At 42.3% G+C, this 22,818-nt stretch overlaps 1 protein-coding gene across 1 annotated transcript; it reads left to right on the top strand.

Moving 5' to 3' along the window:
• LOC308663078 (vomeronasal type-2 receptor 26-like) lies at positions 1-21,045 on the top strand (the record flags this gene model as incomplete). Its single annotated transcript, XM_081319223.1, has 6 exons — positions 1-125; positions 826-933; positions 2,086-2,188; positions 15,462-15,674; positions 17,678-17,804; positions 19,576-21,045. The coding sequence occupies 6 exons, from the start codon at positions 1-3 to the stop codon at positions 20,478-20,480; spliced, it is 1,581 nt and encodes a 526-aa protein (XP_081175349.1). The 3' UTR covers positions 20,481-21,045.
• Positions 21,046-22,818: the final 1,773 nt, after the last annotated feature.

The raw sequence follows: 22,818 nt of genomic DNA, 5'->3' as shown, positions 1-22,818 counted from the left end.
ATGGAGGTGAATAAGGATGTTACATCGAAAGATATCATAATTTCATCCTCCTTCACCCTTACCAATTATAACCTTTCTAGAAACTCTTCCAAGGATTTTATCAAGGTCGTGGTGTCTTCAGCCAGGTGATGGAGCCATCTGCTCAGCCATTGAGCCAGACCCAAGGTTGGGGTACCCCTGAATGACACAATGACTAGAGTTGGAAGGGACCTTGGAGGTCATCTAGTCCAGCCCATGCTCATTTCAGACAAATGGCTGTCCAGTCTCTTCTTAAAAACTTCCAGTGTTGGAGCATTCACAGCTGAAATAGAAAAGAGTTTGTATTAAGATTAATTTTGGTATTGGTTGAAAGCACTTATATTTTACAATACATTTTTGAACAAATGTGAAAGCTTTCCTTTTGTGAAATGAAAATGTCTCCCCAGCCACTCTAGAGAGAATAACAGAATAACAGAGGTGGAAGGGGCCTTGGAGGTCTTCTAGTATAACCCCCTGCTCAAGCAGGAGACCCTATGTCCCTTCAGACAAATGGCTGTCCAATCCCTTCATCCTATAGAAGGATTGGGGGCCTTGGGGCCTTGCAGATGTAGTTTAGTAACAACTCTCAACCCTGGTTGGAAGCTGGAGCCATTGGGGGTCCTACAGAATAGCAAGAGGGGCACCATTAGGTACCCCAGCCAGGGTGGTTAGCAATTATGATTCTACTACACAATTTGTGGTAGCTCTGTGAGTGTCAGTTTAACACTTGTTGTCTTGAGCCAAACATTATTTGAGACCTTTCCTTATGAATGGGATTCCCTATAGATTCTTGTCCCCTTTCTGCAGCACAACCAGCTGCAAAATTCTTCCCAATTTTAGTGACTTGGAGTCCACCTGGCTGGGCTTGCAAGAACAGAGCCAGGCTCAGCAAGGCCCACGGCCTCAGCCGACTGGGTGAAGGTGGTCGGAAAGGCCCCAGGTGGAGCTGAGCCAGAGACCTCAGCAAGGTTTCCAGGAAGTGCTTTGCCTTTGAAGGAGAGGCTGAAAGTTCCCTTCCCTAACATCTTTAGATGCAACCTGTTTAGAGCCTATAATAAACCATGGATGACCACAGCCAACCCTCCTCCACTTCCCTGGGTTATCACCTGAGGCAAAACCACAAAGTAGGTGGCCACATTTCCAACTGAGGAGAGCTTTCCTCAACTCTGGGCACAAATAAGCTTCAGGGAAACATGGCAGGTAACATCATGGACAAGAAAAGCCATGTTAAACATCCACTTGGCATTCAGAAAGAACAGCTGGTACCAGGAGCCACCAAAGATCTGGTAGCCAGGCAATGGGAGCAGAAGCTGAGGACAATACAGCGGGAAAACTTTCAAATGATGGACCTGGGATATTGGTCATAATCTATCAACAATCGACCAAGATAAACCAGAACACAGGGACTCCAAACTATAAGCAGTTGGAGGTCTTCTCGGGAGGACAAACAAAGGCTCAGAGATGGGAATGTCACCGGAGTCACAAAACACCAAGTGCATCTACACAACCAGAGGAACAGCCACCAGGTCCCCCTAAACCAACTTCCAGGTGGTTGTGACAAGAAATCAGGTCACACCATCCACCACACTGTGGGTGCTGCCACCATCCTAATTGCAGACCTAACAACACAATTGTTTTATTTAAACCAAGAAACTTCAAAATTTAATGGCTCTCATTGTATAGGTATGGAAACACAACACAGAAAGTGTCAAAGAGACTAAAACTTCTACCCACTCTACAATTTTCTCTCTCTGTACCAACTCTTAACTTTAGGCTGGGTTCAAGGATACTGAGTGCTTCCATGGAGATAAAACACAGGCAGCAGTAAAGTTAAGTGTCACCAATCTAGAATGGCACCAAACTACATAACTCTGGGTGACCTTTCCTAGCAGCCTCTGGAGGCAAGAGACCCCATTCAAGGACAGCAGAAGTCACTTTCCTGGCTGATGAACTATCTCCATCCACCATGACTTTCTGGACTTGTCCTAACAGGAACGACTAAGACCAATACAGAACACTGCCCCAAGGGGTGTATCTGTGACTTTTCTCTAACGTGCTTTTCTCCAGCTACCCCTCCTTACATGGAAGTTCAGGTTCCCAAGAGAAGAACCTCCCTCTCACTGCAATCATCACCATCCCTGTCTCTGAGACCTCTTCTCCTGTGTCTCCAGTGACTGCCTTTGATGTCAACATGAGACTGAAGCAACATGGAAGGGATCTTGCATCAGAAAAGGATAAATATCACAGGTTATGCTTTTTGTGTCTCACATTACAGAACAGACAGGAGCTGAGCTCTTTAATATATTTTCTCTCTCTTTCAGATGAAACTTGGTTACTGTGTTGGAATCAGGAAAGCCACTGGATATTCCACCCTGTCAGAGCGCTTTGAATTCTAATTCTTTTTTACAAAGAGGAAGGAGATTGATTCCGCCCCATGAATTATGGACCTCCTGCTTCTGCTTCTGCTTCTGCTTCTGCTGGTGCCCCAGCCACTCTCTGGGAAGCTGGGAATGAAATGCCCACTGAATTTGGACCACCAGGATGGAGAAAAGACATGGAGCTATTATAGGCCAGGAGATCTTCTCATTGGTATAGTCATCTCTCTCTCAGGAATTACACCTGCAACATTACCTTTCAACATGGCTCCTTCTAGTCAGATTCAGTTGTAAGTCATGTAATGGAGTTTCATTCCATCCATTTGTAGTTCTAACACTCTTCTTTTTTTCTTTTTTTTACTTGCTCTTATATTGCAGGATCTGACAAATTTTTTGAATCCTTTTGATTAACACAGACTCTTTTGTCTTATTTTCTGAGAGTAGAAACATGAGGCAAATGAAACTTGAAAGAAGTCCACATTATTTTCCTCTCTCAGTTTAGTCCTAAATTCATGACTGGAATACTGACTTTGGTTGAAAGTATTGCTTGAAATGCTTCTAATTTCCTCTACCCAATCATTTCTGTATTTTTATTACTGATTCATATGCAATGTTTGATTTTTAAAGGAGGTGGTTTTTTAAAGAAAAAAAGATGTTAAATGGAAAAAGTGTATAGTTATTGTTGTTGCTGTTGATGATGCTAATATTAACATGAACATTGTTTTACACTAGTTTATCCTATAGAAAGATACTACCCATGGTTTGCAATATTGAACTGGTGAAGAAGAATCCCCAGCTCATGCACAATCTCGCACTTGGCTACAATATACATGACAACTATTATAAAACTCTCGGCATTTCACATGCCTTGCTGGACATGCTCTCTACTGGAGAAGCCAATGTTCCCAACTACAGCTGTGGAAGGAAGGACATGCTTTTGGCTCTTGTTGATGGAGCTAGCAGAGACAGCTCTATCCAGATGTCAACATTAGCAGGCACCTACAAAGTACCACAGGTTTGTGTTTGTCCTTCCCTTTCTGTAAAGTGAGTGGAGTGTTGGTGTGTAAGTGACAGATAAAACCCTGTCTTCTCTATGGAATTCAAGATTATTTTGAATAATAATAATGATCACTCTATACTTCGAAAGGCACTTTACTCCCTTCCAAAAAATGGCGCCAAGTTAATAACACCCATTTCACTGCAAAAGTCTCTTTCTCCGAAACAGGCCATCTCCTCTGTTTCTCAAAGCTTTCGTGAAATGTAGTCTATACTTCGAAAGGCACTGTACTCCCTTCCAAAAAATGGCGCCAAGTTAATAACACCCATTTCACTGCAAAAGTCTCTTTCTCCGAAACAGGCCATCTCCTCTGTTTCTGAAAGCTTTCGTGAAATGTAGTCTATACTTCGAAAGGCACTGTACTCCCTTCCAAAAAATGGCGCCAAGTTAATAACACCCATCTCACCACAAAAGCCTCTTTCTCTGAAACAGCCCATCCCCTCTGTTTCTGAAAGCTTTCGTGAAGTGTAGGGGCAGGGCTGCAGATCCCCCCCCTAACTTTTTTTGTAGGAGGACTGTGTCCACCGCAACATCACTACCATCAGCTTGGATGATGAAATATTCCTCAAGATCAGGGTGTTTAGAAACTGGTTATGCTGCAAATAATTTTTAACCATGGGATTTGTAAGTGTTCTAAATAAGGATTGGGATATACAGTCGGGAAGATCAAAAGAGACCTGTTTTTTCATGACATCATCCCAATTGCTTAGAAGCTTTGGCTGCACACTTCTTTAGGCAGATGTGATCCACTATTGACAGTTCTTTTGTCTTGAACCATCTAACTATAAAAATATCAGTCAGATGAAATAATGGTTTGCTGCCTTTACAGAATTTGATAGAGTAAACAAGGAAATATTATGGAAGAAATTGACTGCCCTTCAAATGGATCTCAGGATGTTGACCCTGCTCAAAGCCCTTTGTACAAGCACTGACAGTGAGAACAATTAATCAGTGGAACGGCTTGCCCCATGAAATTGTGGGTGCTCCATTAATGGAGATTTTCAAAAAGAGGCTGGACATTCATTTTGTCTGGATTGGTATAGGGTCTCTTGCTATGGGAAGGGGGTTGGACTAGTAAACCTCCATGGTCCCTTCCATCCCATTTGGGGCTCAATGGAGCCATGAGAAGTAGGATTGATATGTAGCAAAAAGTAAGACAAAGATGGTGCCAATATGACATTTGGGTTGCATATGCTGTTAAGAGGACTTGGCTCCTATTGTCATAATAATTAACTGATTATGATAAGTGAAAGTCAAAAGTGATGGTCTTTGGAAAATGACAGCATTTCCATATAAGGCTAATCGATGAGGAAGCAACAGAGCAAGTTCACACCTTTCCTTACCTGGGGGAACTTTTCTCTGTGACTGGATCTGGGCTCCCTCAACATCAAAGGAGCTCATTTATAAGGCACAAGTGAATGCACTGCTAATTTTTTAAAGAAATCATCATTATGTGGCTTCCTTAGACTGAATTATTAAATACAAAATACCAGCGTTACCATTATGCACTTACATTGAGCTGAACCTTTGGATTTAATTTATATCTCTACTAGAACAAATCCAACCACATCATCTGAGAAGTATCTTAAGGGTGGATAAAAGGACTTCAGCTGCTGCCCTCTAAGCAGAATTGGGAATTTATACAATTTATAAGATTTTTTTAAATCCCATTTATATCCCGCCCTTCTCTGAAGACTCAGGGCGGCTTACAATCTAAAGCACAAATCAATGTGCTTAGCAATAGCCTTCATTCTATGTATATGCCTGCTTATTAGGGCTTTCCCCCCCCCAGCGGCATTTTTACAAAGTCAGCTTATAGCCCCCAACAATCTGGGTCTTCATTTTACCTACCTTGGAAGGATGGAAGGCTGAGTCAACCTTGAGCTTGGTGGGATGCGAACCTGCACTAATTGCAGGCAGCTGGTGTTACTTAGGGAGGCATTAGCCCACTGCTCCACCAAGGCTCTTTCAAGATTGGGGCATATAATTATCTTTAATAAAATTAATGGTATGGAAAATAACAATAACAACAACAACAACAATAATAATAATAACACTATTAGAACAAACAAATTTCATTTAAAACATTCTTGATTTTATATTAGGAACTGTCATCTCCCTTTTTTTCCCATTAGAGCAGGGCTTTTCAACTGGTGGTACATGTACCACTAGCGGTACACGAGCACCTGTCTGGTGCTGGTGATGACCTATAAAGCCCTTAATGGCTTGGGTCCAGGTTATCTGAGGGAACACCTGCTGCCGGCATCAAGCTCCCTTCGTCCCGTGCGCTCCCACAGGGAGGGCCTTCTTAGGGTACCGCCGGTCAAGGAATGCCGGCGGGTTATTCCTAGGGGAAGAGCATTCTCTGTGGGCGCGCCTGCCCTCTGGAATGATTTACCCATGGAACTCAGGACCACCCCCCCGATCTGTGTTCATTTCGCCAGGAACTGAAAACCTGGTTTTTCGATCTATCAGGCCTGGACTGAAGGGGTTTTAGCTTTTTTAAATGTTGTTTTAATTGGGCTTAATTAATTTAATGTATTTTAATTCTATATTATTTTTATATTGTATTTTATGCTGCCCTGTAAACCGCCCTGAGTCCTTCGGGAATAGGGCAGTATAGAAATTTAATTAAATAAATAAATAAATAAATAAATAAATAAATAAATAAATAAATAAATAAATAAATAAATAAATAAATAAATATGCATAGGACCAGTTGAACAGCACTGTAAAAAAAAGGTAAAAAATTCGCTTCTCAGCCGTGTGTTTGTGGGACAAAAAAAGTTCCATGAGACTTTTTACCTTCTTGCGAGATCTTGCTAGAAGTTAGAAAGTCTCATGGGACTTTTTTTCTTTTTACCTATAGCCCCACAAACATGTGGCAAAGGCAGAGAAGCTGAGAAATGGAATGCAGCTGAAAACAGGTTAGTAAAAAAACTCTTGGGGTCGGTGAGGGCATCAGGGCAGGGGTGGGGGCTGGCAGAACCTCACCTCAGCCAGTGAGGAGAAGGGGGAAAGGCAGCTAGCCTGGAACTGAGCTTGACCACTCCGGAGGGCTCCCGGCATTCCGCTTGCCTCCCGGCGGTGGCTCAGGAGGAAGGGACAAAGAGGGAGGGAAGAAAGGAAAGAAGTAAGGGACAATGGGAGAGAGGAAGGGAGAGATAGAGGGAGAGAAAGAGAGAAAAATAGAGAGAGAGGAAGAGAGAGGAGAGAGAGAGAAATAGAGAGGGAGAGAGAGGGAGGGAGAGAGAGAAAGAGGGAGGGGGAGACAGAGAAGGAGAGAAAGAAAGGGAGGGAGAGAGAGAAATAAGGCATCAGCTGCTACTTACAGTATGTACCTTCCAAGTACTGAGTTAAATCTTCCAAACTCCTTACAATGGATATACTTGTATTTGTGGAGCTCCAGAAAGAGAAGATGTAATACATCTATTATTTTGAATGTCAGTTATTTAAGAAAGATGGAGATCAATATCTTGGATTGCACTTTAGAGAAGCAATCTATTGGAATCCTAATATTTTAAAAAAATGTATTTTCTCTGTGCTAAGAATTCAAAAATTATATATAATAAAGCCCTTTTCAGAAGGAAATTATTCTGGGGTTATAAAGAAATACTACTATTTTCATTCTTTATGCTTATTCTATTGTCCTTATTTTTCTAAATTCTGTTTTTACATGCAGTCTTGTTAATGTTCTGTGTTTTATATTCTGTATCTTGATATGACCTAATGACTAATCAACAGGAAATGTTCTAATATGTGCATGAGAAAAAAGTTGGATTTATTTAAAGCTAAAATTTGGGACTTGGTAGGACCCCAAATATAACACAGAATTCTTTATTGTTTTTTCAGATCAGTCAGAGAATTGTTTCAGAGGCTCTGAGTGATAAAAGTCAATTCCCTTTTTTCCATCCGATGCTCCCCAAAGAAGGGATCCAGTACCCAGCAATTGTCCAAATTCTCCTTCATTTTGGATGGACCCTGATTGGCCTCTTTGCTCCAGACACAGAGAAGGGAGAGAATTTCATGAGAATTTTTACTCCTATGCTTGTCAAGAATAGAATTTGTGTTGTTATATCACAACTATTCTCAAAGACTGGACATACCCCATTCCTCAGGGATGCCCTGTCTAAGTGGAGACAAGTCAACGTCTTTGCTCACTTCATAGAATTTGATTCCCTTTGGGACAGAATTCTTCCCTTCCATTCAGTGCTTGAAGGTTTGCCAGCACCCACTGAAGGGAAAGTCTGGATCATGACACTGGTTGGAGTATTTTCAGTTAAAAAGGATTGGCGTCTCAAGCACGTCCATAGTATTTGGACCTTTCCCTTTCAGTTGAAAAAGAGTTGGGAAAATGATAATGACTTTAAAAGAGATTTCTTTGTGGAACCTGAATTTCAAGCTGAATATTTTCACTGTTCTGTTTCAAAACACACCTTTTCTGTCAAAGGCCGGAGAAGATGCACCCAGAAAGCACCACTGGAGACCCAAAAGAAAAAGAATAGGATGCAGGTCACAAATCCAGCCATTAGTTACAGTCTCATTAAGATTCTGGCCCACGCCTTGAGTGCTGCATCCAAACCCCAGAGGAGAAGGAAGAAGGGTGAAGAGAGGTTGGGAGCTCCAAGGCTGCAACCGTGGAAGGTATGGGGTCCCAACAAGGATCCATCAAATTAATTTACTTTTCAGGATCTCTTGTACTCTCAGGGCTTGGTGGTTTAAGATACTAACTTTTACAACACAGAGACTTCAAGAGCCAGGAATCTCTCTGAGAGTTTAAGGAAGGGAAGGGTGAGGGGTGACATGATAGCAGTGCAACAATATCTCAGGGGCTGCCCCAAAGAAGAGGCAGTCAAGCTATTCTCCAAAGCACCTGAAAGCAGGACAAGAAGCAACGGATGGAAACTAGTCAAGGAGAGAAGCAACCTAGAACTAAGGAGAAACTTCCTGACAGTTAGAACAATTAACCAGTGGAACAACCTGCCTCCAGAGGTGGTGAATGCTCCAACACTGGAGGTTTTTAAGAAGAGACTGGACAGCCATTTGCCTGAAATGGTATAGGGTTTCCTGCCTTAGCAGGGGGTTGGACTAGATGACCTCCAAGGTCCCTTCCAAATTATTATTATTATTATTATTATTATTATTATTATTATTATTATTATTATTATTATTATTATTATTATTATTATTATTATTATTATTATTTCTAGCTGAGTGGCCGTCTGAGAGGAGCAGAGCAGGCAGAGCAACTAAGGTGACTGGAAAGCTGATCAGAGACCAGCACCAAAGACAGAAGGGAGAAAACCACAGGAGGCCAGAGCAGCGAGCAACAGAAGTGAAGCCAACAATTAAGTTTGAGGTCCCAATAGGAAGGGAGGGAAGACCCCCAGTAAAGAATAAAAAGGAATTGGAGCTCAAAAACCTTTTTAAAAATAGAGGGAAGGAGAAGGATAAATAAAACTAACACAATAGTAAGAATGTTAAATAAATAACAAGATAGCACAAAAAGGCAGGAAAAAGGACAGCAAAAGAGCCATAGTTACCCAGAACAGACAAGCTAGAAACAAAGCTAACAGCAAAGCACAACCACCAACCAAAAACAGGGACTACGAAACAACGAATTTGTCAGGACCCACCCCAAACCACGTCTTAGGAAGACAAAACTCTTGGAGCCAAATCTTAGTCCAAAAGGAATCTTTACTATGACATGCTTGGTTGTAGGAGGTGAGACAGGACTTAATATTTCCACGAAGTAAACCCTTATAAAGAGTTCCCGGTTTAACCCCCCTTAATCCCCATTTGGTCAGTCCCCCATCCTTCCTCTCTTATCATCCATCTCGTGGGAAAAAGGAAGTTAGGACCCTTCATGTTTATTGCTCTCTTCCGTGACAAAAGCCAGATGCTAGCCCCCCCTTTTGTTTCCCCAGTTCAAAAGGCTTCTCCTTTCCTTTGAAATGCCTATTGCCGGTTCAATACACATCTATCCTCTTCTCTTCGGGAGATGGCAGAATCCATGGGATAATGTTTGAAACATTCCATTTATGAATATGATATAAATGGATTCTGACAGAATTCATGGTACAGGTGACTGAAACTATTGTGATATGGAATACATGTTCCATGTCTGCACTGATGCCCCAAAACACCCAAACTACACATGCATAAGATGCAAATTATGTGAACCACTACAGGAAAAGGTTAGGAACTTAGAAGCAACTCTAGCCAAACCCCAATGCACGAAAAAAATCCCCAACCAAACCTAACCAAATAATGAACAAGTAACTCCCAGAGGATTTGACCCTACTGATAAACTCTTGGAGGAAGACAAAAGGAGGTATGTCACACAGAGAAGGAAACACAACACTCAAAGAAAGAAACAACATGCAACAAACAAACCCCTTCTGCCCAATCCTACCCAACCAGAAGCAACCCCATTTAAACTAAGCAATCGATTTCTCCCCTTAGGAAAAAAAACACACAGACTGATAACCTCAAAGAAGACATGCAGACACCTAGCAAAGAAAAAAAAACTTCAAATAATCCTAAAAAAGTCACCTCAAATATCCCTTAAAAAGCCACATCAAAAACACACCTGAGACAAACAGAAAAGCACCCCAGACTGCAGGCACCACCACCCAGAAAAAGAAAAAAAGTGTGTTGGTAATCGGAGATTCTATCATCAAAGGAACAGAATCATCCATTTGCAGACCAAATACACAATCCAGAGAGGTATGCTGTCTCCCTGGAGCAAAAAACAAAGATGTGGCTAAGAACCTAACCAAAATAATTAGGCCCACAGATTACTACCTCCTCCCCCTCCTCCACATTGGAACGAACGACACTACAAACAACCTGAGTGCAACAGTGAAAGACTACAAACAACTAGGCAACAAAGTCAAGAAGCTAGGAGTACAAGTAGTGTTCTTGTCAGTGCTCTCAACAAAAGGCCAACACCCATTGAGAGAAAAACAGAATTTTAGAAATAAACCAGTGGCTAAAGGTGTCACCAAGAAAACTTTGGTTTCCTAGATTATGGACTGCATTTTCTACATGAGGGACTCTTGACACAGGATGGGCTGCACCTCACAAAAACACAGAAAAATGTACTCAAAAAAAGACTGGCCCAACTCATTCACATAACATTAAAATATTACCACTATTTTATTATAATCAGTTAAGCATTCTACACATAGATTAATGTGAGAAAAACTACAAATGAAATATTGATACAGATTATAGCTGCCATTCATTACATTCATACAATCATGTATCATGTTCTGGATGCTAAACAGTTAGTTTCCTATTGAATTTTACTCATGCACCTCTCTCTAACACAAAATCATATTTTTTATTTCCTGAAAGCTGTAAGGCTGAATCTCTCAAGAAAACAGAACTCTTGAAACTGACATCATATCAAAAGGAACATTTATTGAGAGTCAGTGACAGCAAGAGAAGGCAGGCAGAATCTGAATTTCCCAGGTGAAATTGTTATGCTAAACCCCATTGTTCAAAACCCCTCCCGACTGCCCAGTCCATAGGAGCCAATCCAGAGGTGCAAAGAGGTTATTATTTATTTATTATTTTATTTATTAATTTAATTTATATACCGCCCTTCTCCCAGGGGACTCAGGGCGGTGAACAGGGCAATACATAAAAACTAGATACAAAAATTAAAATTATTAAAACATGATTAAACAATGCCCATAAAATTAATACAAATTTAAAATTAAAGTCATTTATAAAAATCCCACCCCGTCCCATCAGGCCAGGCCAGCTTGTTTAAAGAGATGGGTTTTAAGATCGCGCCGGAAGGAGCGGAGATCGGGCGCCATCCGGAGCTCAACCGGAAGATGGTTCCATAAATCCGGTGCACCCACAGAGAACGCTCTCCCCCTGGGGGCCACCAGTCGGCATTCTTTGACTGGTGGCACCCTGAGGAGGCCCTCTCTGTGGGAGCGTACTGGGCGGAGGGAAGTTGACGCCGGCTGCAGGTGCTCCCCAAGGTATTCCGGACCCATGCCATGTAGGGCTTTGTAGGTCATTACCAACACCTTGAACCTCACCCGGAAGACAACTGGCAACCAATGCAGCTCGCGGAGCAAAGGTGTGACATGGGAGTATCGGGAAACTCCCAGTACAACTCTCGCGGCTGCATTCTGTACCAGTTGGAGCCTCCGAGTGGTCTTCAAGGGTAGCCCCATGTAGAGAGCGTTGCAGTAATCAAGACGAGAGGTCACGAGCGCATGAGTGACCGTACGTAAGGCATCCCGGTCTAGATAGGGCCGCAACTGGCGCACCAGGCGAACCTGGGCGAAGGCCCCCCTAGTCACAGCTACAATATGGTCTTCTAAGGAGAGTTGTGAATCTAGGAGGACTCCCAAGTTGCGAGCCCTATCTACAGGAGGTAATGACTCACCCCCCATAATGAGGGGTGGGATATCCTGAATATCCCGAGATGCCGGTACGCACAGCCACTCAGTCTTGTCAGGGTTGAGTCGAAGCCTGTTCCTCCCCATCCAGACCCGGACCGCCTCCAGGCACCGGGACATCACGTCGAGGGCATCACTGGGGTGGTTTGGGGTCGAAATGAAAAGTTGGGTATCATCAGCATACTGATGATACCCAACTCCAAAACCACGAATGATCTCACCCAGCAGTTTCATGTAGATGTTGAACAGGAGAGGCAAGAGGACCGACCCCTGAGGAACTCCACAAGCGAGAGGCCTCGCGGTCGACCTCTGCCCCCCTGCCAACACCGACTGCGAGCGTCCCAGGAGATAGGAGGAGAACCACTGAAGAACCGTGCCTCCCACTCCCAATCCCCTGAGACGCCGCAGCAGGATACCATGGTCGATGCTATCGAAAGCCGCTGAGAGGTCTAATAGGACTAGAACAGAGGAATATCCCCTGTTCCGAGCCCTCCAGAGATCATTCACCAGCGCGACCAATGCCGTCTCCGTGCTGTACCCGGGCCTGAAGCCCGATTGGTACGGGTCTAGATAATCCGCTTCATCCAGGACCAGAGGGAGCTGATGCGCCACCACACTCTCAACAACCTTTGCAAGAAAGCGAAAGTTGGAGACCGGACGAAAGTTATCCAAAACAGCCGGGTCCAAGGCAGGCTTCTTGAGGAGAGGTCTTACCACCGCCTCTTTCAAGGCGGCGGGAAAACTACCCTCACTCAGAGAGGCAGATATAACCGCCTGGAACCAGCCTCGTGTCCCCTCCCGGGCTGCATAAACCAGCCAGGAAGGGCACGGGTCCAATAAACATGTGGTGGAGCTCAGCCTCCCCATGATCCTGTCTACTTCCTCTGGAGTTACAGGATCGAACTCCTCCCAGGTGACATTGACAAGACCGCTCGTGTCCTGATCGTCCGATACTGCCCAGTCGGAGTCCAAACCGGTCCGAATCTGAGCGATTTTGTCCGACAGATGTTGACTAAATTCCTCGGCACACCCCTGCAAGGGTTCCTCACTCACCTCCTGATTAAGGAGGGAGCGGGTCACCCTAAACAGGGCGGCCGGGCGATTATCTGCGGACGCGATGAGGGCAGCGAAGTAGTTAGACCTCGCTACCCTCATCGCTGCGAGATAAGACCTAATATGGGTTCTTAGTCGCAATCGGTCGGATTCAGATCGGCTGGACCTCCAAACGCTCTCTAGGCCCTGTCTCCGACGCTTCATCTCCCAGAGCTCCGCGGAGAACCATGGAGCCCATTGGGATCTGCGCCGGGTCAGGGGCCGCAAGTGTACAACTCGGTCAAGTGCCTCCGTGGCCGTCCTTTCCCAGGCTTCCACTAAGGCATCTGCCGAGCTGTGAGCTGAGGAGGCAGGTGGGGACCCCAGTGCTGCCTGGAACCTCTCAGGGTCCATTAAGCGCCTGGGGCGGAACCATCTAGTTGGCTCAACAACCCCACGGTGGGGAGTGGCAAAACGGAAGACCAGCCGCAGGAGATGATGATCGGTCCATGACAGGGGCATAACAATTGGGGAGCCCCCACCAAGATCATCTAACCACCGACCAGATAAGAAAACCAAGTCAAGGGTGTGGCCTCCCTCATGAGTCGGTCCATGAATTACCTGCGTCAGGTCCATGGCCGTCATGGAAGCCATGAACTCCCGAGCTAACTCAGATACTCCTCCCAGGGATGGTAGATTGAAGTCTCCCAAAACCATAAGTTTGGGAAACTCAATCACCAGCCCTGAGAGGATATCGAGAAGCTCAGGCAGGGCTGCTGCTGCGCGACTAGGCGAAAGGTACGCCAGCAGCAAGCCCAACTGCGCCCTAGGACCAAACCTCAATAAGAGAGATTCACACCCGATTATCTGAGGAACGGTGGCCTCCTGCGGACATAAGGTCTCCCTCATAACCACAGCCACTCCCCCACCCCTACCCTGAGTCCAAGGCCAGTGTAGCACCCGGAAGCCTGGTGCGCAAAGATCAACCAGGGGGATACCGCCCTCTGGGCCCAACCAGGTTTCCGTGATGCAGGCCAGGTCCGCATGCTCACCCTCGACCAGATCCCGGATGAGAGGAGCCTTGTTAGCAACGGACCTGGCATTCAGGTACACCAGCCGGAGTTCAGGTGGCTGCACATCCCCGCTCCCAGAACCTTGGGTCGAAGACAGAGGGTCGGAGCGCCTCACCGCTTGTAAATAGCGGAGAAGCCCTCCCGGAGGTCGATACGGCCCTCTGATCTTACACCTGCTGCCATTCCCTATCGTCGTGGGAATTGGCAATCCCACGACCCGCTCCAGAGCTCCGGAGATGACCGGAGGTTGTGAGAACTCCAGAGGGAAACTGGGGTAAGATGTTCCCAGGCATCTCTTCCTTGGTGAGGTGAGGCAGATGACCTCGGGCAGCAGAACCGAGTCAACAAAGCAAAGCTAAACACATCACAGGAGAGCTCCCCCCTCCCCTCCCATCAGGGTGGCAGCATCCTGACAGGGATCTACAGGGATCTGAGCGGAAGCTGGGAATTTTGAAAGGAGACCAAAATAAGTTTCTCCAAGTGTTATTGTAATTTTTGCATCACAAAACCATAATTTATTTACTTCCTTTATTGATGAAAATATAGAAGAAACAATGACCAAGGTCTAATTGTTTTTTGTAACTCCCCAATTTTTCAGTAATATTAATATTTATTTGAGTACAATTTTTGACACAGTTGTATCCACTTAATTATCTCATACCATCCAGCACTCAATTAACTAGATCCCCATTCATCACATTATGAAGCATTTTGTTAATCCTTTGCTAAAAACAAGTTATACCACCAGCATTCACACAATCTGTTAAGGAAGTTTAAAAATATGTGTGAATGAGTTCAGAAGACCAGAGAAAGAGATACAGGGAAGGATCAGATAAGATGGTTTCGTGGGGAGGGGGCAACCCACAGCTGCGTAACCAGCAGAGAAAGAAACTCAGAAAAAGTCCTCCCTAATTTTTTTGACTGTCAAAAGAGATGGTGAAAGATTTCTACTTTCACACTTCAAGATTTTGTTAATATAGCCTTACAATAAAGTAGAATTACTTCATCTGGTCACTTTTCCTATCTCCTCTACCTGAATGAAGATTAGCCTTGCAACTTTCTTCTTAACAAATCCTTGCTTTTTGGTTATCACCCTATTGTTTGTTGTTGTTAGCTGCAAAGTTGTGTCCGACCCATCGTGACACTTTGGACAACGTTCCTCCACCCTATTGTTTGCAAGGGGTTTATGACTACTCTAGTTATTTGTGTATTTTGTTTACTTGATTGGTGACCTTTGCTAGATTGTTGTATATGACTGACAATTTTTGTCAATTACATTTTGTCAATATACATTTTATCAGGATACTACATGATTTAGAAATATTTCTTTGTACTTCATTTTGAAGATAATGGTTTTCTCCCAACTCACAATATTTGCAAGTTAAACCACCATAGAAGAAAGATTCAAATGTAAAAAGTGATAAGAGACAAGAAACCAAGATTTCTGCTTTTAAATTCCTGGATGTTTTCGTTCTAGTTCCATCCATTTCTAGAGAAGAGGGAATTGTACAATCTTTCCCTGCTGAAAGTCTACTTGGATCAGAATGGAAATGTAGTAGCAGATCTGAAGATACTTAGTAGGTTAGTTCTTCCCAAGGAGGATCCCATCAACAAGCGATTGGGGAGTTTTGAAAGACAAAGAATTACAATCAACCAAGATGCTTTGTCACAGCTAACGTTGCTCAACAAGGTGGGGAAAATATTGATGTCTTTTCTCTTTTTCCCAAAGCCGTTTCAAGCGGGCTAAACCCAGTCAAAAAAGTGGGTAATCTTCACTGAGAATTGAATGTGTGGACTAAAACCTCTATAATTTTCTTAGACAGATAAGCATGCTTCAGTTCTGTTGACCAAGGCTTCCCTTCTGTTGCTGTCATGCTGAACCCTGTTTTAAGCTGATCCAAAATGAGATATGGGGTGATTATTCTTTAGGACACAAATCATTGCCATTTATTGTCCCTTTGGCAGTTTAGTATCACCATAAAACTGTTGAGACAGGGCCTCATATGCTGCACTTTGGTGTTAATAGCTTCAGGTTCACCAGTTTTTTTTTGCCTTCAAATATCAAAGGTGAAGGCAATTCTGTTGACCAGTCCCTGAGTTCAGATTTGGACTGAATCCAATGAAATGGAATCAAGACTGGATGGAGAACCTGTTGGTCCAATTATTAAATAAGCTTCATCTTTCCTTGATTGGAGTCAGGCGTCTCCCAAAATTGCAGGCTTATAGTCTGGGATGTTTTTAATCAGCTGAGAACATGCTTATAGCTGCTGCTCTCTGAAAATCCCTTGAATGTGACTGTTTATCTTGATTGTTAGCTGCCTTAAGACACGCTGAGAGGCTACAAATCAAACTAATAATAAATATGAGCGTGTATTTCCCTGTCAGATTGTGTCACCTAATTGTATTCTCTCAACAGAAAGGACCTTGTGTTGGATTTCTTGTGTTGAATATCCCTTTCACACGTAAGACTCACACTCATGACCCATGTGGTGCACCAAAAGATCCCTGATTCACCCTTTTTGAAGGACACGTTCTCATGACCTCACCTCCATCTCACCTCACTACAGTGTTAGAAACTAGTCAGCCAGTTTTAGTTTTAGTTCACCAGCATGGCAGCCATATAAATTGAACAAATATATATACAAATAAATTTCATCTGAAAGGTTGACAGCCTTTATTTGTAAAGAAATTTTCCTTTTTATCTTAACTGGGAGATAATTTTGGACTGCTTTCAAAGGGAAGCAGCTTTGCAAAGTTTTCTGCACTCGAGAAGAACCTTTTCTAGATCCTACTAGTGAAACGTTTCTTTCTTCATCACAGTTTTATTCTATTCCAATAAAATCCAATGAAACAAAAATTTAATAAATCTTTTACAATAAAGTTTACTCTAAAATTTAGTATTTGTAGATGTTTTATAATCAAGCATGTAAGAAGAATGGAGGAATGCATGTTAATTCCACTGTGAAGAGGAACCCACTGGTTGCCACTTAATGGTTAAATCTCTTTTTAGTTTCATCCCTCCAGATTTTGTTAAGTAGAAAGCTACCTTTTTTTGTAATCTTGTAATCTGATATTTCAGAAGAAAAAGGAAGGAACCAAATGAAGTATCTTCCTGCAATTGTATCTCCTGCAACCATTTGGAAGGGGTCAGAGATTTCATTTTTGCCTACATGAAATCCAGAGATGACTTGGGTGATATTTGTTATGTCTTGAGATGTTATACTATGTTATATTATGTTATATGTAAAGGTTATGAGGTAAAATCACTGACAGAGCACACGCGGCAGCTTTTGACAGCTGACAGCTGTCAAAAGCTGCTGAGAGCTAATACGCACGCATGGCAGCTTGACAGCTCTCAACTGTCAAAGTGGCCACCAGTTACTAGGCAGGCGCGACAACCCGTTGACACCCCCAAGCTGTCAAACCAGCCGATGCTGATTGGGCCAAGCATCTGCAGTGGGAAAAATACGCTATGCGGATTGGACAAACGCCCGCCAGCTGGGGTATAAAAGAGCTACACCAACACACTGTCAGCTGTCCGGTTCCTCACGAAATAAAGGATGCCTACTTCGAGCAAGCTGTCTCTCATGGTCATTAGCTCTGAGATCACTTTAATATTCATGTCTACCTCCATCTTACATGGATGGTGAGTCCTGACATATTTTCTTTGGCGTTTCTTCTTTCTCTATTTAGTCTCTGCCTCAGTCTAAATGTGTGGAAAAATGCCATCCTGGATTTGTCAAGCAGGCTCGAGAAGGAGAGCCATTTTGCTGCTATGACTGCATTCCTTGTCCAGAGGGGACCATCTCCACTCAGGAAGGTGGGTGACACCATAGGGAAACTTTGATCAATATGCATGTTAAAGACACATATGAGTTTGATTGTTAAGTTCTCAATTTTCATGGTGTCCAATTTCTTCCCTAAAAGGGATTTATAAGAAAAATATCTTGAAGGGTGAGGTAGAAAGAAGGATGTTGTGGATTGCATGGGAAATCTCTCTTTCATTTCCCAGTTTGGATGTTTCCGTCCATATTTATCTTTCTTAGAAATATCTGTATTCTTTGTAACTTGAGGAATGATTTTAGATCAATGTGTTTTGTTTACCTAAACCAACTTTACATTACAGGCTGATAGATGCATCGATCAATCATTCATTTAATTAGTTAGTCTTTATTAAGATCATATTATCCTTATAAGCTGCAATATCTAATTCAGAGGAACAATAGAGGGAGAGATGTTGGGTTAAAGGAACAATGAACACCAAACAGAGGATTCAGCATAAAATCATCAAGTAGATATTTCCTTTCCACGTTTTCTTATTTTCCAATTTTCTTTCTTGTTAAATACTGATCAGGGGATCCCCAGGACCATTGAAAGAATCATATTTTAAGGAATTTCTAGAAGGCCTAATAGTTAGGAGACACTCTCAATTTCAGGATAGTCAATGATTTTTTATTTATTTATTTTGTGAAGGAAACTGTACAACCTGTCTTGAAATAGTCAGTATTGCAACCCTTCTGAAGTGGTTTTCCATGGATCCAACCATGTTAGACAACTATTATCCTCTGTTCAGTATTTTTGGAGCAGTGTATTTTGAGCATGGTTGGTGGATCAATCATCAGAAACTGAGTTTAAACAATTTGGGATAAAGATATGTCCACCATCTGATTTTTTTTTAAATTAAATTAATTAAAAATTAAAAAATTAAAAATTAAAAATATTAAAAAAGTAATTTTTTAAATGAAATAAAATATTAAATAAGAAAACAAAAAACTCAAAGGACAGACTCGATACCGCACTAGATCTTTTTCTGCCATCAGTTTTCTGTTTCTATATTTTTATCCCATACTCACAGAATTGCACTTGAAAACCACCTGGAATTTATTAAATGGTCCAGAATGCAAAGGCATGCACAGTGTTGAGTTTCTGTGTGTTCTTCCATAGGAAACCCCTATTGTGCAGGCTCCACAGAAGCACAGTTTCTTTCCAGGTGCAAATAAATTCACCTTTCAAATCCTCCATGAGACAGAAACAGGGATATCTGCTTGTCCCACCAGAGCAGATATTATTGGCATGCAAAAGATCTGTTCCTTTAAAGGATTCCCACTTTATGGATCATCAGAAGCCTGCCTTTTCTGGTGCCGTTCCTCCCCCTTGAAATTGAATAGGCCCCCATCCTCTTAAAACTTTCAAGACTTGCTACTTCTCCCAATCATTTGGGATAAGGTAAGGTTAGTGCAAGATAAGAATCTGGTGGATTATCTCAGAGAAGGAAGGTTGCAGCACTAGATAGATCTTCTTTTAATTTTATGCTGCTGTTGTTGTTCTTTTTATAGTTGTATGGATTGGGGATTTTGTTGTTGTTGTTGTTGTTGTGTAAGTATATTCTATTTACTGAGACCCTTCTGACTTTCTGTATCACATCTTATCCAAAGTTTTTCTTGAAATTTGAAAGAGTATAAAAGAAATATTACTTTCTTTTCTTTTTTTTATTAAAAAGTTTTACAATACATTTTATCTTTAACAAAAAAAACTGCCCAACCCCCTCCCCTCCCACCCTCTTCCCCCTCCCCAACCCTTTCTTTTCTCAGATACCACAAAATGCACCAAGTGCCCAGTTGATCAGTATCCAACTGAGAACCGAATCCAGTGTATCCCCAAAAGAATAACCTTCCTGTCCTATGAAGAACATCTCAGCATCATCCTCATCTCCTTTGCTCTACTCTTGTTCCTAATCACAGGCTTTGTTTTATTCATATTCATTAAATATCTTGAAACTCCTATTGTCAAAGCCAACAACCGGGACCTCTCCTACATCCTCCTGGTCTCCCTTCTGCTTTGCTTCTTATCCTCCTTGTTCTTCATTGGCCGACCAAGGAAAGCCACCTGCCTTCTCCGACAAACAGTGTTCAGCATTGTCTTCTCAGTAGCTGTGTCATCTGTGTTGGCCAAAACAATCACAGTGGTGCTGGCATTCCTAGCCTCAAAACCAGGCAATAAAGTGAGAAGATGGTTGGGGAAGACCTTGGCCAACTCCATCATCATTTCTTGTTCTGCTATCCAAATTTTCATCTCTGCCATGTGGTTGGGAGTTTCTCCTCCTTTTCCTGACTCTGATGTGCACTCCCAGTCAGACAAGATTATCCTTCAATGCAATGAAGGTTCTGTCACCATGTTTTATGTTGTCCTCAGCTACATGGGTTTCCTGGCTGCCATTTGCTTCATGGTGGCTTTCCTGGCCAGGAACCTGCCTGGAGCTTTCAATGAAGGCAAATTGATCACCTTCAGCATGCTGGTCTTCTGCAGTGTCTGGGTCTCCTTCCTCCCCACCTACCTGAGCACTAAAGGAAAATACATGGTGGCTGTGCAGGTCTTCTCCATCTTGGCTTCCGGTGGAGGACTGTTGGGCTGCATCTTCTTCCCCAAGTGCTACATTATCCTCCTGAGACCAGATCTAAACACTAAGGAACATCTAATGACAAAAGCAGGGGAATGACTGTGAAATTGTCTCTTAGGCTTATAACTTTTCATCATACGTTATTATTGGTTATATATTCTTCCTTTGGAATTACTTGTCAACTTATGTTTATTAAGATTGAAGGAACTAAATACGTGAAGTTTGATACTTAAATGAAAATTCAAGATAATCATCAAATACATTGAAAATAAATAAATAAATAAATAAGCAAATAAGCAAATAAATAAATAAATAAATAAATAAATAAATAAATAAATAAATAAAATTATATTTTTAACCTGTTAGTTTTTCCTCCTTTTCCTTAGCACACATGTGAACCAATATTTGGCTTAAGCAACTCTTCAAGACAAGACTCATTTCCTCATATCATGGTATCAGCTTCGCAGGTATCTTCAAAGATAATTAGTGAGGCATGGATCTCATCTCTTTCATAGTTCTTTATGAATTGGTATTTCCATTCCCCCAACTTATGGGTTCTACTGGGGAGAAGAGAGTTAGTGAAGATGACATGGTGTTGCAACTTTAACATCTCTCACTGTTTCTGGTACTCCTCTTTCTCCTGAGGTGCTCTTTCTCAGCAATCTCCCTTCATTTCAACTCCAGATCAAGTCCCATCTTCTTCACGGCTTCCTAGCTCATAGACCTCAGCTCCAGCATCTCTGGGCTGAGGTGCTGAACAGACTTTCTGACTTCTGGTGAGCAGTTTCCAGTAGCAGACATTTATTTATAGCCTGTAACTTCCTGACGGGTTTCCCATATCAATATTTAAGTCAGTCAGACTGAAAAGGATTGAACATAAAGTTCATCCTGATCTGGTTTGGGGAGTGATCACTCGACCAAGCTGAGGGAGGTACAAGAAGGCCATGGGTCAACTTCCTGATTGATATGAAAATCAACTTTATTAAAGGTGTCAAAAGAAAATAAGGTTTCATAAAGAGAACACATGGATAAAAAGGATTTTAAAAAACCCTAAACCCTAAGACAATTCTAGCCAAAGCAAAACAACTCAGTTTCCATATTTTCCAGTTTCATCCCCTCATTTAAGATTCCAATGTCTCTCAAAAGATCCCCAAAGTCTTTCCACCTTGTTTTCTATTCTCTTTCTGGTGTTGACTCTTATGGAGCATAAGACTACTTTGATGTTTAAAGGAACAGTTTCTTCTCCCTACCCCACTCCTTGCCTTGTCCCATATCCCTCGCCTTCCCTTTCTTCTCTCTCTTTCTCTCACTCCTCCCAGCTATATTTTCACCTCAACCATCTGATAGCATCACATTTTTGCCCATCAATCACTGTCTTAGAAGTGGAAGTCCAAATTTCCACATTTCATACAGTTGAAAAACTTCCTCCACAGAACTTATTTTAGAAGCAACTCATCTTGCAATTCTTTCCACACTCCATGCATTTATAAGGTTTTTCTCCTGGGTGAATTTTGTTAGAAGTAAGGGAACAGCTCAGCCTGAAGCTTTTTCCACACACCAGGAATTGGCAGTTTCTCTTCCATGTGGACCCTTCTATGAGGAATAAATTGCCTCTGATCAGTGAAGATTTCTCATTATCCATTCATTAATATGGGTTTTGTCCAGTGGTGGGATTCAAATATGTGAACAACTGGTTCTCTGTGTGGATGCCATTCCCGGAAGTCTGTTCTGGGCCTGGGTAACAAAAAAAATAAGCTACTGGTTCTCCCAAACCAGTAAGAACCAACGGAATCCCATCACTGGTTTTGTCCTGTGTGGATGGCTTCCTCTGTCCATGGACACTCCAAATTGGTCAATCACCTGAACCCACTTGTCTCCCAGGGATCTTGTGGTAAGGAAAAATAGGAGGAGGAAACTATACATAGGTAATAGATGATGTAAGCATGAATATTCATAATTAAGAAGCCTCAAGGTACTTCCCCACCCATCTACTCTTACTATCTTTAAGAATGTGTTTTTGTCTTAAATAAACACACATCAGTTGCATTGTCATAGTACATTTTATAAAATATACTGAACTGAGAAGTGAGAACTTCAAGATCCCAATAGCACACCTTGTTTCTAGGTTTTTAATTGGCTAACACATTTCCACTCCTCCACAAACTTGTTTTTCTCACACATGGTCTGGGCAGAAATACTGTCCTACAATTAAAAAAAAAATACAGATTTCAGGCAACACATCCTTTTTCAATTGAATCCACCACTTTGGGAACTAGTGAAGCCTCTGGTTCATTTGGTCCCCTTGTCAGAAATCTCAAAGCATTTTGAATTTATCTTGGAACTAATAAAAACCTTAGATGGAAAATCAACACAAAGAGATGTCTTGCATAAAACATCTAAAGGCACAGAAAACATTATTCCAAATAGAGCTCCAGCT

Source organism: Vipera berus (genome assembly GCF_964194415.1).
Source record: "Vipera berus genome assembly, chromosome: 2".
NCBI classification, from domain to species: Eukaryota; Metazoa; Chordata; class Lepidosauria; order Squamata; family Viperidae; genus Vipera; species Vipera berus.
Note: the sequence above shows the minus strand (reverse complement) of the source record. Positions and strands in the feature narration are given on the sequence as shown.